We start from the raw sequence: 16124 nt of genomic DNA on the forward strand, positions 1-16124 counted from the left end.
AACCCCAAAGGGGAGTTTGGGTTTTTTGAACGCTCCTGTCCTGAACTCCTTGCTTGGAGCCCTGCCGTAATCGCTGCCCTTTCCTGCACCACAACCAGGTGTCTGCAGAGAGGCTTTACTGGGGTGGGGGGGGGGGGGCGACCCAAGGTTGGTTCCCCAACAGGTGGGCGTCAGAGTCTGTATTTATTTGGAAAGGAGAAGCCACCCATAGAGGTTGCCGATAGATTGGAGGTAGGGTTTGGTGGAAAGAGAAGAGTCAAAACTGATTCCAAGCTTTGGGAGCTGAGGAGCTGGGAGGATGAAGTTGCCTTTGGCAGAGACGCGGTGGCCTGGGGGCGGCGGGGAGCAGTGTATAACATCGGGAGGACCCCGCCTTCTGCCTGGACGAGTTAAAGAATTCCGGGAGGCAGTGGCTTCACACACGTGGGTACAGTTGACGTCTCCATTTCACAAGTGTGTACACTCCTGCACCGGAGCCCCCCGGGCTGGCCGCATCACGTGCCGTAGGCGGGCGCCCCCTGGCGCGGGGAGGGAAGTGCGGCGGCTGCGGCCGGAGCGCGCGGAGCCTGGCCGCCCCTCCTTGTACTTCGGCGGGAGCATCCCCGGCGGACGCGAGGACCGGGAGCTGTACGGGCGCATCGTGTCGCGGCTGCGGCGCTTTGGGGCGGAGCTCACCGAGCATTTGGCGGCCGCCGATCAGGGCGCGGGCGGTGAGGCTGCCGGGGCGCGGGGCGCGGACGGCCGGGAGGGCGAGGACAGGTCCGCCTCCTCGGCCCAGGCCCGCTCTCTTGCGGGGAAGCTCCCGGCAGGGCCCCTCCCCTGCCCGATAAGGAAAGGCTGCCCGCGTGCGTCCGACCTGTGAGCCCACTCTCCGCATTCAGTTACTATCTTGACCTTTGGGTCTTTGGAAAACTTTGTCGGGCTCTTTCCGGAGGCGTTTGTAGAGAGGAGCAGAACGGGAGTGGGCCGGGCTGCTTCAGCGAGATGCCTCACCCGCTGGCATCTCTCCCACCTAGGACTAAAGCTTTCCCTCCTGCTACCCCTCTTTGGGCCGAGGTATCAGCCCTCCCTCAGACCCGACAGACCCCAGCTCCCACGACCACCGTCTCTCTCAGGCTCTCTGATCAGACTGTTACCAGTATGTGCTGCTCCTGTGGCGTGACTGGCCCGGAATCTGGCTGACTTTCTAGAAATGGTGCCAGAACTCTTGTACTTCTCAGAAAACCTTAAGTGTTTTCCCCTTTCCCCACAAGGGGCAGATCTAGGATCTGAGGGACCCAATGCAATTCTGGGCAACCTCTTTAAAGAGACGAAATCAGAAATCACAATTGCTGGGGCTTTTGGAAGGGCCTGTGCAAGCCAGGGACCCTGAAGCTTAAGTCTTTTTGGTTTCAGGGTCTGTGCCCCCCTGCCTGGTGGCTCTCCAACTTTACTGTGCTCAACAATCATCTGCGGGAGCATGGTGAAAATGCAGATTCTGGGATAAAGCCTTAGAGTCTATTTTGAAGAAGTTCTCCAGTTATTCTGCTCTGATCTGGGGGGCTGTGAGCCTCGTGCTCCTGGTGGATTTTAATCAAGCTGGAAAGCTGGGCTCCTTGCCCTGTGACCCCAGCGCCTCTCCTGCCTTGCTTGCCAACACCCCTACTGGTTACACTCTGCATTCCAGCACTGGTTCTCAAACTTACCTGGCTATGAGAATCACCTGGAGATCGGCCTGGGCTCATCGACACCTGGGTCTTTGTAGTTTGGTCAGGTTCTTGGGTGGTTCTCATACCCAGCACAGTTTGAGAGCCTATGAGGCCCTAGTTTCCCTGCACGGGGCCAGCCTCTTGCTACTGCCTGCCTTTCCCCCACCTGGGATGCGATTCCTCCTTCTCTCCACCCCAATCACGGACCCACGGTGAATTAGTCCTTCCTTCCCTTCATCTCATCTGTATCACTCCCCTGGCCCTAATCACACATCCCCCTGCACAGGAGTAAATTTTTCTTTCGGGCTGTTTCATTTCCTCACTCATTTTCATGGAATCTTAGTGTTGGGTGGGCCCTTGGAGCTCATCTCTTCTGTCTCCCCGCTTCCATGAGCAGGGTGTGGCTGGGCAGGGGGTCGACATCAGAGGAGAGGAACTGAGGACCAGGGCGGGCCCTTGACCAGCTTTCCCTCAACCACAGAAGAGGCTGCTGGGGGCGACAGGCTCATCCATGAGCAGGACCCGGCCTGGCTGCAGCAGGCAGAGGGTGAGTGGCGCCCCCCTCTGCCTGCAAACTCCCCTGGGGTCTTAGATCCCCTGGACACACCTGGCCTCCCCACCTAGAAGGGACTTTCTAGAGCTCCCTCCCCACTACAGCCAGACTCTCATGTCTCCCTTACAAACCCAAGTGAGCCTTGGTCTCCTCTTTCTTCCCAGTGGTTGTGTAGAAGTGGCCCAGCCCTCTCTGGGTATAGGCTACGAGCTGGACCGGGCCGTGGCCCGCAGTAAAACAGTCCTGTGCCTGTTCCGCCCGCAGTCTGACCGAAGTGAGCACCCCCAGCCCTGGGTGGCCGCCCCTGCCTCCCTCCCCAGCTCTCTGAGGACCCCACCCTCCGCTCCTTCCCACCCAAAAAGGGACAGGAAGGGGAGGGGAGGGGGGAGTGTGGGAGGCAGCCACCTTCACCTCCCTCCTCCTTCCCAGTGCTCTCGGACACGATCCGGGGAGTAGCCGAAGGCTCGCAGGTCCAGGTGTGGGGCTACGAGGCGGCAGAGGCGGCGGATCCTCCTGAGCGGTGGCTGCTCCCCTGACCCCACCACTTGACTTCACCCCAGCTTATTAAATTCTCCTGACCCCAGACTTGCTCTAGTACCATTCCTACCCCTTAGCCCCAGTACCAGATTCATGGCACGTTTACAATTCTAACTTTCCGTCTGTGTGAGAGTGGGGTGGGGGCAGGTCCCCCATAATATCCTCTTAACACCCCACTTCACTTCAAGATGTAGAGACCCTTTAAAGATCTACAGACCCCCAAGACGAGGATACTTCCTAACGCCCTCAAGCTCCCCCCAGGAACACTCAGGAGTGTGGAGGAAGCTGATCGATCATGGGAGTGGCCATTCCTCTCTGTCTCTGATGCAGGGCTGGGTCTGGGGCAAATGGGCCAGCCTGTACCTGGCCCTGTTATCACGTGGACCTTTATTTCCCTTTATCGGTGTAAGTCACACAGGTCCGCCGTGGGCTTTCTCTGAGGATGGAAGTCTGGACGCCTGAAGAAAACAGTAAAGGAGGAGGAGGGCTGGGTGTGTGCGATGGAGGGGGAAGTTGAAGTGGCCCATTGAGGAAGCTGTCTGGTCTGCTTCCAGAGAAGTATATGAAAAAAAGAAGTTTATTCAGTGAACAGAAGACGGTGCCACAGACACTGGTAACCGCCTACCCTCACGACAGGGGGAAGGGTGCACTCCTGAGCCCGTGGCCCCAGGACTCTGGTGGCTCCAGCGCTCCCTGCATCCTACCCCTCAATCGTAGCCCTCGTCGTCTTCCTCCTCGTCGCCAAAGAAGAAAGTCTCTCGGTCCAGGTTCTCAGACTCCTCATCATAGGAGAAGCTGTCATTGTCCAGCTCCTCTTCAAACTCATCCTGCTGCCACTCAGGCACATCGTCCTCGTCGTCGTCCTCCTCCTCCTCCTCCACCTGCAGCCCCGAGGAGCCCTGGGGCCTGGGAGAGCGCCACGCTCAGCCCCAGAGGACGCCTGGCGCCTCCCACGCCCCCTCCGTGGCTCTGCCCCCTCCACTCACTGACTGCCGGGCACGTTGGATCCTTTCGCCTCCCGGGCCTCTGATGATGGGCTCTGGAGACCAACCCGGAAATCCTGGAAAGGAAACGGGAGGATGCGGGGAGCAGGAGAGTAGAGGACACAGGGCCTCTGTGCCCAGGCTCGCTTCACCCAGCATCCTCTGAGGGCCAAGGGGGGCCCGGCCCCTGCCAGGAATGCCCCCCGCTCAGCACCGCCCTCCACAAGCCACTGCCTCTGTGTAATGTGACTCAGAGGTGGTCTCCAGGGACCCAGGATACTGCGGTGAGGCACCACCCCCACTTCCCATGTATGTTCATGCCTTTTCTGCCCAAGTTACTACCAGTCCGCAAGCTCCCTGAGGGTGGGATTCCTAGTTTAGACTCGACAGTAGAGTGTTAGAGCAGAAAGAACCTCAGATCCCCTATTCTAGTGGACGCCAGTCCCTTGCCCCAAGTCCCAGGATTCTAAATCCCCATCTGCGAAGAATCTTCTGAAGAAGCTCCCCAAGTGATTCTGGGGAGCAAGCAACTGGCCAAATACTCTTGATCTGGGATAACCAACTCCATTTTCCAGGAAACGCCCGGTGGCTAAGGGGCAGGCCTGGGAGCTGGGATGAACGCCAGGTCCATTTGCCCTTGACGCCTTTCCTTCAGGATCCCCCAGGGCGGCCGGGCCGGGTGGGCGGCTACCTGGGTGGAGTGCTGCAGGATGGCCAGCAGCCGCTCCTGGATCCGCCGCAGCAGCTCCAGGCCCGTGCTGAGGTGCTCCGCCCGCAGGAGGCGCAGCGAGGAGCCCAGGTCTCTGCAGCGCAGCAGGGTCTCTTCTGCAGAGGGGGCAGGGCACGGGGGCTCCCTCCCTTCTTCCCGTCCTTCCACAGATGCATACTGGACGCCCACTATGTGCCACCCACGTCTACTGGGGCCTAGCGCCTAGAGGTGGGGACAGGTCGTAACCAAAGCAAAGGTCGGGTGAAGGGCTGTGTACTGTGTACCTGAGGACCGGAACTTTGTAACAGTGATAAGGCTATGAAGGACAGGAAGGGGACAGAATAAAGGTGGGCAGCTGGCTCTGGTCACCCACCCGTTTGTGTGTCGGGGGTGGGTGCTGGGGGAGAGGGGGCAGGAGAGAGCACTGAGTGGGCAGGGGGCTCACCCAGGAGGATCTGCAGGGCGTTGGTGTGCAGCTCCAGGGCCTCGGTCTGCTGTTCCACCACGTCCATGTGCTCTGTGTCCTGGTTGTAGAAGCTGTACACGCAGGCGTAGGCCAGCACCTGCGGAGCCCAGGCCGCCGATCCCGCTGAGGCCGCCTCCCGCCAGCTCCTTCCTCCCTCTCCCAGCCCACCAGACCCCTGGGCACATCGTCCCCCCCGCCCCGCCCCGCCCCACACCTTTCGAGCTTGCTCGAGACCCCGGCAGGCGTCGCTGAGGAAGGTGAAGGATCTGGGCGGGGGCACCTCGTGGATGGCAGACACGCGGTTCTGCAAGTTCACAGCAAAGTCCTGCGCAGGGAAGGTGGTCAGTGCCAGCACGCGCAGCCCCACCCAGTCAGGAGAGCACTCGTCCCGCTGGGACCTCTAGCCTCTGCCCGGCCGTCTGGCCCAGCCCTCTGGCCTCCTCACCGACCCAGCCGTCTCCCCCGCTGCTCACCCGGGCCTGGTGATGGAAAGTACACCTCTCGTTATAGTCCTGGAACCGCTTCTCCTGGCGAGCTGCTTTGCTCACCTGGTAAAGACAGGTCGAGATGGCTGTCGGGTACTTGGCAGGACAGGATGAGGTTAATAATCAGACCAACTGCCATTCATGGAGGCCTTCTGATGCTTTACCCAGGTTTTCTCACTCAATTCTCATAACTGTGACGTAGGTCAGACTACCATCCCCTTTTACAGATAAGGGCGCTGAGGCCTGGACAGGTTAACTGAGTACACAGTGGGGCCAGGCTCTGACAGAGTCCTTGCTCTGCTCTGGGCTGGTGCTTCCTGGGAGCGCCCAGCCCGCCCCGGCCTCCTGTAGCCACCTCGGTGTGAGACGTCTGACTCCGGAGCTGAAGGTCTTCATGCACAGACCTCCCAAGATAGAACTCTCAGCACCCGTAGGCCCAGGTGGCTTCTGCCTTCTCCCCACTGAGCCTTCGCCCCAACAGCTGTTCGGCTGCTTGGGACACAGAGATGTCTGTGCCCAGGCCCTGCAGCAGCATCTCGTCCTCGCTGCCCTTGGGCCTCTGCCCCTCCTTCCGGCGCCGGCCCCTTACCATGGCAGAGCAGTTGTAATAGTCTTTGTGATTTGGCTTCCAGGACTTGAGGCAGCGCCAGCAGAATCCATGGTTGCATTTGGCACAAGTCATGCTGTGGAGGAAGCTAGCTGGTCAGAGGGCTCCTGCCTCTGGCCAGGGCCACACCAGGAATGCCCAGGGCCTGGACTCACCACTGAAGATGCCCTGGTCCCCCTCGTGCCCTCTTAGTCTCAACCTTACCAATCCTTACTGACCACACCCTGGCTTCTGAATTCCCCTACACAGCGTGGGCTTCAAAGTGGGGGAAGGAACACTCAGATCCAGGGAACACTCTGGAGGGTGCAGCGAAGGTGGCTGAGTAACTGCCCTTGTTTGCTGAGCTTTCGGGTAGGCCCACTGCCCCTTCCTTCCGCCAGGCCTCCCACCCTCTCCCATGCTCCCCGACCCTGCCAGTGCCCACAGTACCCCCTTCTTACTGCAGACACCCCTCGTTCTTCTCGATGGGAGCCTGACAGCTGGGACAGCGCTTGGAGATGAGCTTGGCCAGATGCTTGCTCTGGGCCTCCACGCTCATGCCATCGTAGTAGCCACCATCGTCCACCCACTGAGACATGTGGCCACAGCTGGCAGGGTAGTGTGCCTAGAGCAGGAGGGGCAGTGAGGACGCAGCCCACCCCTTACTGCAGGGAGGGAGGGGGAGGTCAGGTCTGGAGGACGGCAGTGTGGGGAAGACAGGGAAGAGTCCTTGTGGGTGGCAGGGAGAGGTGCGGATCCCGGCTCCAGGGCAGAGCCAGGGTGGGCACCCACCTCAGGGAAGCTACAGTTGAAGCAGGAGGCCCAGCCACACTTGGAGCAGCTGGTCCCACAGCCCAGGCCCTGGCGGCATAGGATGCGGTCGCAGCCCTGGGGGTTGGTGCACCAGGTCAGGTTGGCACAGCTCTCCACGTAGCCACGCAGGAGGGCCTTCTCGTACTGTGGGGACGCAGGTGCCACGAGGTGAGGGCCTGGCTCTCCGGATGCCACACCTCCGGGCCCCCCCCACCCGGCACACTGCATGTCAGCCCACTCCCTGGGGCTGTGCACTGGAGCCTCTCCGAGGAGGCGGTACCTTGGAGATGACCTCTGGCGAGGAGATGATGGTGCGGATGAAGGCCCCCGTGGGCTGGGCGGGGCAGTCGGCAATGGGGCAGGTGCAGTTCAGCACAAGGTTCTGCTCAATTCGAGTTGTCAGGTACTCCTTCCAGCAAGACTGGGTGGGACACAGGAGCAGCCGCTCAGGGGCAGCGCGGGAGCAGCACAAGTGTGACTCACCTAGCACCCCTCCCCGACGGCGCACGAGGCCAGAGACAAGCCTGCTTCTACGTCAACCCGGAAACTGACCCTAAGCTTTCCGGCCTCCATGAGTCTTCCTGAGATTGGCCCAAATTACAGTTCACTTTGAGGATGTGCAGGCCATGGTAATGTAATTATAATTATTGTTGGGATGGATGTGAAGGGAATGGGAAAAGAGAATCAGGAAAAAGGAGAAGATTCAAGTTCTAAGAAAGATTTGGAGACAGCAAGAAGGTCAGAGAGAAAGGAGGCCTGGGGGGCTGGCCAGGGTCACTGCGCCACAGCTGCAGCCTCGCCTCCCGGCTCCACTGCTCACCTCAGTGCCTGTCTCGATGATCCCGCTTCCCCAGACTCAGCCTCCTCCACAAAGCAGCCTTGCCAGCTGCACCCCCAAATCCTAATCAGCCACCCCACCGCTCCCCCAGTCCCCAGTGCTGGAACTGTCACAACTCCTGAATTTTTTTCTTGCTTCCACGTCACTGCCCCCGCCAACCCAGGCCATCATCCCCTCACCCCTCAACTGCCGCGGGAGCCGGTCCCATCAGTGCGCTTCCTTCCCCCATCGCTCCTGAAACCATGAGCACCCGAGCCTCCAGAAGACTCCATTAACGACCCTTTCCCTCACACAGCCAATGGCCGAGCTTCCCCAAATGACGCGTCCAACCCCTGGAGAGTCCCCCGGGTGGTTTCAAAGCTCCAGGATAAGTAAGAAACACTTCACCGGACTATTTTCACTCAAAGTACTAAACAAAACCAACCCCTTCTATAGTGAAACAAGCCCAGATAAACTGGGAAGTTGAATGCAAAATTCTTGCATTTTTGAGATCATACAGGGGAAATTTCTCCAAATTCAGACCCCCACGCTTGCAAGCACACAGGCCATGAGGGCCCCTCACCACCATGGGGTGGGAGCCCTGCCCTGTAGGACGAAGGCCAGCATCTCAGTTCAGAGCCCACTCCACTCCCACAAGGGGTGGACTGGACTCCCCCTCCCGCCCTCTGCCACTCAAGCCTCACCCCGGGGAGCCACCTCCGACTGCTCCAGACCCCAGGATTTCCCGTCTGATCGCTCCTGCACTGCCACTGGCTCCCCTTTGGCTGGGACCTCTGCCATCAGCCTGCTTTTCCTCAGTCCCATTTTCCGGCTCCCCATCTCTTCACCTCTACAGGGTCGGGGTACAGCTTGGGCCTGCTCTTCTCTCCCTGGGCGTTGCCAGCCAGGCCTCTCCACTTAATTCCAAATCCAAAGATCCACTGTCTGCTTCCCAGTCCCACTCAGGTGTCCACCAAAGCAAAAGCAGCTCAGACTTCACTTGGCCCAAACAGATGGAATTTCCCCTCAAAAACCTGCCCTCCAGCCCAAACACCTTCCCCAGCTCAGTAAAAGATGGCACATCCCCTACTCCCAGATGCTCAGGTAAAAAACCCAGAACTGCCTTGATTCCCTTGTCCTAAGCCACCAAAACCTGTCAGCTCCATCTCCACATGCGTCCCAATCCGTCCACTCCCCTCTTCACTGTCCCTAGGCCCAGCTGCCACCCACTCTTGCCTCTTTGTACAACAGTCTCCAAACCAGTGTCCCTACTTCCACTCTTGTTCCATCCAAGTCTTTTCTCCACAAAAAGTGATCTTTTCAAAAATGGAAATCACATCATATCATCTCCCTGCTTAAAACCCACCAGGGCTTCCCATAAATTAAAGGCCACTGTCCACCAACCCAACCCATCTGGGACCCTGTCCACCTCCCAAATCGCCTCTCCTTCCGCTGTCCCACCAGTTTGCTCACCTACCTCACAGAACTATTTTGGGAATTAAGCCAGATGATGTGTGTAAAACAGCACAATGGCCCAGAGTGAGTCCCCCATAAATATTAGCTGTGGTTAGTACTAGCTCTCGGGTCCTTGCCAGTTGGGGTTTCCCCACTCCCTCACGCAGCACCCAGAGCTGTGCACGTAGTAAGTCCATGACAAGTATTAGTTGAATGAAAAAGTGAAAGTGTAAAGGAAATAATTAAGAACCTGGAAAAAGGGAGCAGAGGCAACTATGTGAGAAGAGTAACCTGAAGCCGAGCAAAAGGGAAGGAGAAAAAAGTACAAGTACACACGCATGCAAACGCACACAGCCCCGGTCACCCACCACTGGGGCAGCGCTGCTGAGAGAGGCGACTAGAATTCAGGGCAACAAGGGAGCTCATCCTGCTAAGTAGATGGGTTTGGACACCGGTCCCACAAGCTGTGAGGCAGGGAAGATGAGGCACTCAGTACCCGGCTTCCTGCCTCAGCCCCTCCCCCTCTGAGGACTACTCCCTCTCCATCTACAGCCTTCTCTGCCTCAGCTTTCCAGCAGCCTGACTTCTCATGCTGCCCTCTGCTTTTGTGCTATTTTTTGGTTTAAACCATTCCTTCTTATTTTTATATTAAATGAGAGTATATATGGTAAAAATAAGTGATGATGTTCTGGGATAAAGAGCCTTGAATGGTGATAAGGAAACCACAAACTACAGTCATCACCAATTTCATAACACTTTTCATTTAGAAAGTACCTTGATTCTGTATATGTGTGTGTATATCTACCTACCTACCTACCTACCTACCTACAGTTCTCAAATTTGGCTGAACACTGGAATCACCTGAGGAGCTCTTAAAACTCCAGATGCCTGGGTTTCACCTTCAGAGATTCTAATTGGTCTGGGCCATAGTTTGAGCATCGGGATTTTTCAAAGCTCCCAGTGATTACAATATGCAGCAAAGAGAGAACCACTGACACGTACCGCCAGATCCTAACAACCTGCAGGGTGTCAAGGCGCCACTTACGATGACAAAACCAGTTTAAGGGAGACTAAGAGACTCGTTCAACATTGCCCAGGATGGGAAATGGCAGTGCTGGGGCCGAAGCCCAGAAGTTCCCAAGGAGTTGTGCTGTCGGGCGAGAGCCGGGGCAGGAGAGCAGCTGGCAGGGCCTCACCTTACAGCAGTAATGCATGCAGCACAGAGAGGGCAAGTCGTCGTCGGGCTCCAGGGGGCTGACACACACAGGGCAGTGGTCCGGGCGTGCAGGGGCAGCCTGGGCCTGGGGGACGCACAGCCCGGCCGCCAGCAGCAGTGGCTCGGGGTCATCGCTGTAGCGCTGCAGCAGCTGTTCGGCGCCCCAATGGGAATGAGCCAGAAGGTGCTGAGCCACGTCTGGCTCTAGGTTCAGCGTCTCCTGCACCTGCCTCACCGTGTGCTCCATCAACCCTTCCACCTCCTGGGGGCTCATGGTGCGGCCCGCAGGCAGCTGTAGGGATGCCAGGGCAGCCACAACTTCCGGGCTTGAGGGACAGAAGAGTCAGCGGTCAGTCTCGCTGCCCTGCTTATCCAACCTGCTAGCTGAACCCCACCCTGGTCCCCCAGTCCCCGCTTGCACATCTCCATCCACACTTGCTTAACCAACCTGAGGATAACCATCCAACCGTCAGAGCACAGCCTCCACAGGAGCATTTGTAAGGGGGGGGGGCTGGCAGTTGCAATGACTGGGGGCACTACAGGAATCTAGTGGGCAGGGGTCACGATGCTAATTGACCTACAGTGGATGGGACAATCCTACTGCAGGTCCCGCCCAAAATACTACCAGGGTGTCTGGTGAGAAACAATCTACAGCTTTATGCCTCCAAGTGCGGTCTGTGGACCAGCAGCCTAAGTGTCACTGGGAGCTCAACTGAATTTGAACGTGTGTGCATGTGAAAGCTGGAGAAAGATTACTCTAGAGAACTTGTTTGACACACAGTGTGAACAGCAGGCATAAAAATAGAGCCGTAACAACTCCTGGTGAACTGGAGTTGATGTAAAAAGCTTTAGGGGTGCCAGCTACTTAGGGGAATCCTACGGCAAATTCCTCTGTAGAACAGACTTCCTGAAAGCTAGAATTTGTATATTTCACTGAGCAACGTGCATGGTTAGGACTCAATACATATCTGCGTAATATTTCAATTTTGCTTAGAATGAAAGACACCCAGAAAGGAGTTTACATGTCTGGGTCCCTTGCCTAAGGGCTGGCTTTAGGAGGCTGAGGAGAGCAAGGCCCCTGCTTGGGAAGGAGGCAAAGAAGGGGATGACAGTGCTGGGAGGGGGAATGAAGACTAGCAAAATGGGGGAGATAACAGGGACAGGGAAAATGGGGTTAGACAAAGAAAGAAATGAAATATTTTTCCACTGGGAGCCTGACTTTGGCACTACGACCCCTCCCATGTCACTGCAGTGCCGTCCGTCCTGCGTGGCAGTAAGGGGACAGAGCTAGGGGTGGCTACCTAGGCTTGGAGGTCTCGGAGGTCTGGCTGCCACATAAGGGGACCTCTGCCTGACCTCGGCAGGGCCCCATGGGCTCTGGGCTGGCATACATCAGGATCTGGGGGCGGTCATCCCGCCGTTCCACGTAGCCCTGGCCCAGGAGGTGCAGGATGCAAGAGAGGACATCGGTGCTGGTACAGGCCACGCCCCCGGCAACAGCACGGCCCAGGCTTCCAGGGGGATTTGGACCCTTCTGCCAGGCCTCCAGCACCTGGACGGGAGGAGAGGAAACAGGCGGGACGCTTTTACCCAGAGAAGCCAGCTTGCCTGGGTTCAAGGCCCGGCTCTGCCCTTACCAGCTGGGTGACTATGGATCAGTGCCTAATTCGTGCCTCATTTTTCTTATCTGTCAAATGAGAATAGTAATAATAATAGTAATAATAATAACAACTCCACCACCACCTGTCTCATAGTATTTTTGTGTGGATTAAATGACTTAATCACATAAACTCTTAGAATACAGCCTGGCACATGGTCAGCACTCATGTCTGGTCTCTACCTGTCGGGAATAGAAAACCCAAATGGAAATGTCACCCTACCAGGTCTCGGGCTGAGACAGTTCACCTTCCCTGTGATGACCCCTGCCTCCAACCCCACCCCCAAGCACGACTCCCTCCCTCTCCCACCACCATCATGGTCTCCTCTGCCTACCAGACAAACCAGCTGGTCGATGTGGAGGCCCTTCTCTCCGTGAGCTTTGAGAATACGGACAAGAAGACAGCTCAAGAGGTTCCTCTTCTGCTCCAGGGTTTGGCCCTCATCCTCCTCTACGTTCAGGTACGTCTGGGGAGGTAGCAGCCACAGGGCCTCCCCGTGGGGCCAGAGCCCAGGCTCACGGAGCCGCAGCACACCTGGAACCCGCTCCCAGTCAGTGCCCGAGGAGGGGAAGGGACAGAGAAGTGGGGGCAGAGGGGACCCCATTCTCATTCCCTACACCACCCCCACCCGGAGAGCCCCGCCCCCTCGGAGCAGAGGCTCAGCCCAGCCCCCCTCAGACCTACCCCCACGTGGGAAGTCCTGACCCTCCTGCAGGGTCAAAGGGCCGCTATCGGCGGTGAGGGGCAGGAGTGCCTGGAGCAGCAGCTTGGGGCTGAGGTCAGAATTCTTCAGCAAAGCCTCTACTGACACCTCCTGGTCAGGAGAAACAGGGCTAGTCAGGAGAAGACAGTCAAGGGAAAGGAAAATAAGAGGGAGGACAGAAAGAAGGAGGGAGACACTTGAGAAGAACAGTGACAGACAAAGAAGAGAAGATAGCGAGAGGCCAAGGAGCTGAGGCACCTCCGTCTGATTGAAATTCAGCAGCAGCCACATCTGCACGGTGGACACATGGAGGGTCTGGTCCCCAAACTGCAGCTCAGCCCGGCCCAGCCATGTCCACTGCAGTCGCCGATGTGGTCCCATATCCAGGACTGGATGGTTCTGACCTGGGAAAGTGTTGAGGGAAAATGTGGAGACAGAGTAGGGGAAACAATGGGTCAGCGTTGAGGTGAGGGTGCACCATTTACCAAACTTTGCTAGTCTCTGTGGGGAGCAGGGCTCAGCATTCACAGACACAGAGGTGCCTCGTCCAGCATCCAGGGCTCAGCCTCCTCTGTGTCTGCCACAGGGACCTGGGAGCCCACCCTGAGCCTAGCCCTGCGCCAGGCGAGCTCCACAGCAGAAACACCAGAGAGGAGAGCTGGGTTTTGCTCCGAGGGAGCTGACAGTTTTAAAGACCCGCTGGGCTGGGTCTCTTCCTTCTCCTGTGAGCCTGGGCTGTCTGCTCAGACTAGAAAACAAGGATGCTGTCAAAGGGAGAGGGTATCAAAAGGAGCCAGCCTGAGAGGTGCTCTCTGGCCAAAGATGGGACAATGTGAAGATCAAAAAAAAATAACACCTGCGATGAACTGAAACACATGAAATGTTTTAAAAGCCATGAGTTCAAAATGATATATTTTTTTAAAAAGACCTCACCAGTCATCTTTGGAGGAAGCTAGAGAACCAACACATTATTTTGAAAACTGGTTAAAAATAAGGGGGAGAAGAGAATCAAGCCCTTCCTGTATAAACAGTACTTCAGGGCAACCAAAAAGCTGATGAGAGGAAGTTTCTCTTTATAGAGGAAGCATTCTGGCTAACACATGGAGAGGGAATGACAAAAGCAGAATGTCACTAGTTCCTAACCCTAATGGCAATGAGAATGAATGAGTGTCTAGCAAACGGCTAATGGGAAATTATATATAAGGTATAAATTGGACAGACAACAGTGAAATCCACTGATCCACTTTAACATCACAGAGAGAGACAGCCTCCAGGAGGAAGTACACGATACTACCCATGAAGTGCCCTTGCCCGAGAAATCAACTCTGAATCTGAATAAGCTCCTACGTCTAAATATCGGTCTTCGGGAAAGCAGACAGAATACGGTGCCTAGAGGACACCATGTAGACACAATCAGCAAAATTCAGTCAGTGGACAACCACCCAGTTTATTCTACAAACAACTGCAGGGGGAAGAAAACAGAGGCAGGAACCTATACATTAAGGGCGGCAGGAGATAGAACTCATCAAATGTAATGTGTGGGCTTTGCTTGGACCCTCAACAGGCAAAAAAAAAAAAACCCTAATTTTAAAAGCTCGAGATAATTTGGGAAATATGAATATTGACTGTATATCTGATAATATTAGGAACTGTTACTAATTTCTGTAAGTTTGATAATTGTAGTGTCCTTGTTTTTAAAAAGAGAGTTCTTACCTTAAATTTGAGGGCTAGGGAAAGCGGGTGGGGTACAAATGAAGCAAAATCGGCCATGAATTGATAGATGTTGGTATACCGAAGTTTATCTATTCTGTCTACTTTTGTGTATGTCTAAAGTTTCTCATAGGGCTTCCCTGGTGGTGCAGTGGTTAAGAATCCACCTGCCGGGCTTCCCTGGTGGCGCAGTGGTTGAGGGTCCGCCTGCCGATGCAGGGGACGCGGGTTCGTGCCCTGGTCCGGGAGGATCCCACATGCCGCGGAGCGGCTGGGCCCGTGAGCCATGGCCGCTGGGCCTGCACGTCCGGAGCCTGTGCTCCGCAACGGGAGGGGCGGCGGCAGTGAGAGGCCCATGTACCACAAAAAAAAAAAAAAAAAAAAAAAGAATCCACCTGCCAAGGCAGGGGTCACGGGTTCAAGCCCTGGTCCGGGAAGATCCTACATGCCGCGGAACAACTGAGCCCGTGTACCACAACTACTGAGCTTGCGCTCTAGAGCCCGCGAGCCACAACTACTGAGGTCCTCGTGCCTAGAGCCCGTGCTCCGCAACAAGAGAAGCCACCAGAATGAGAAGCCCACATACCACCACGAAGAGTAGCCCCCTCTCGCCGCAACTAGAGAAAGTCCACGTGCAGCAAAGAAGACCCAATGCAGCCAAAAAGAAATTAATTAAATAAAAGTTCTCATAATAAAATGATTTTTTAAATGACGGTAAAAATAAGCCATTCTGAAATAAAAACTGATAAAAGTCTTCCAACAATATTCCATCAATTAAGAGACTTCTTCATAAACGAAGCGACAAAGGATTAATCTCCAAAATATACAAAAAATGAGCAGAACAATGCTTTGTGACCACCTAGAAGGGTGTGATAGGGAGGGTGGGAGGGGGGCGTAAGAGGGAGGGGATATGGGGATATGTGTATGTGTATGGCTGATTCACTTTGTTATATGGCAGAAGCTAACGCACCATTGTAGAGCAATTATACTCCAATAAAGATGTTGAAAAAAAAATCACTATGCTGTGACAGCCACCATCATCCATTTAAAAAGTACAAGACAAGCTCTTTAACAATCAGACATTTTACATCATTCCTTTTACTCCTTGAAATTATATTTCCATTTCACTTCCCCCACAGAATTTTATCCTGATGTAATACATTGATATTTTTATGCTTGTCAGTCTTTTACTGATCAGTGTCTCATATATCACAGCAACAAAACATGTATGCAAATTTGTTTAAAATTTGTTTCCTATAACTGTAAATAATAAATAATTATTACATTTTAAAAAAGGAGTGGAAGATCTAAATAGACCTTTCTCCAAAGAAGACATACAGATGGTCAAAAAGCACATGAAAAGATGCTCAACATCACTAATTATTACAGAAATGCAAATCAAAACTACAATGAGGTACCACCTCACACCGGCCAGAATGGCCATCATCAAAAAATCTACAAACAGGGCTTCCCTGGTGGCACAGTGTTTAAGAGTCCGCCTACCAACGCAGGGGTCACAGGTTCAAGACCTGGTTCGGGAAGATCCCACATACCATGGAGCAACTAAGCCTGTGCACCACAACTACCGAGTCTGTGCTCTAGAGCCCGCAAGCCACAACTACTGAAGCCCGTGTGCCTAGAGCCCGTGCTCTGCAACAAGAAAAGCCACCGCAATTAGAAGCCTGCAAATCGCAACGAAGAGTAGCCCCCGCCTGCTGCAACTAGAGAAAGCCCACACGTGGCAA

General features: G+C 55.4%; 2 protein-coding genes across 3 annotated transcripts in view; one reads left to right on the forward strand and one right to left on the reverse strand.

Annotated features, from left to right (window-relative positions):
• Window positions 1-298: 298 nt before the first annotated feature.
• DNPH1 (2'-deoxynucleoside 5'-phosphate N-hydrolase 1) lies at window positions 299-2777 on the forward strand (the record flags this gene model as incomplete). The annotated part of the gene is given in 5 exon segments (XM_079934309.1): window positions 299-710; window positions 2170-2235; window positions 2406-2411; window positions 2414-2560; window positions 2671-2777. Coding segments are annotated over 5 exon segments (738 nt in total).
• A 559-nt stretch (window positions 2778-3336) lies between these two features.
• Window positions 3337-16124, reverse strand: part of CUL9 (cullin 9) — a 36528-nt gene continuing 23740 nt past the window's right edge. The window contains exons 26-40 of one of the 2 annotated variants that reach the window (XM_079932912.1): window positions 12928-13073; window positions 12651-12780; window positions 12301-12500; window positions 11610-11860; window positions 10289-10634; window positions 7101-7241; window positions 6800-6964; window positions 6469-6632; window positions 6011-6104; window positions 5410-5484; window positions 5151-5261; window positions 4916-5033; window positions 4453-4586; window positions 3765-3838; window positions 3337-3684 (exon numbers count right to left, since the gene is read on the reverse strand). In XM_079932912.1, the coding sequence (XP_079789038.1) occupies window positions 3486-3684; window positions 3765-3838; window positions 4453-4586; window positions 4916-5033; window positions 5151-5261; window positions 5410-5484; window positions 6011-6104; window positions 6469-6632; window positions 6800-6964; window positions 7101-7241; window positions 10289-10634; window positions 11610-11860; window positions 12301-12500; window positions 12651-12780; window positions 12928-13073 (2348 nt within the window). In that variant the 3' untranslated portion in view covers window positions 3337-3485. The remainder of the gene's footprint in view (window positions 3685-3764; window positions 3839-4452; window positions 4587-4915; window positions 5034-5150; window positions 5262-5409; window positions 5485-6010; window positions 6105-6468; window positions 6633-6799; window positions 6965-7100; window positions 7242-10288; window positions 10635-11609; window positions 11861-12300; window positions 12501-12650; window positions 12781-12927; window positions 13074-16124) is intronic. The other variant, XM_079932913.1, reaches the window with a different exon arrangement.

This window comes from Stenella coeruleoalba (assembly GCF_951394435.1).
Source record: "Stenella coeruleoalba genome assembly, chromosome: 10".
Lineage (NCBI taxonomy): Eukaryota > Metazoa > Chordata > Mammalia > Artiodactyla > Delphinidae > Stenella > Stenella coeruleoalba.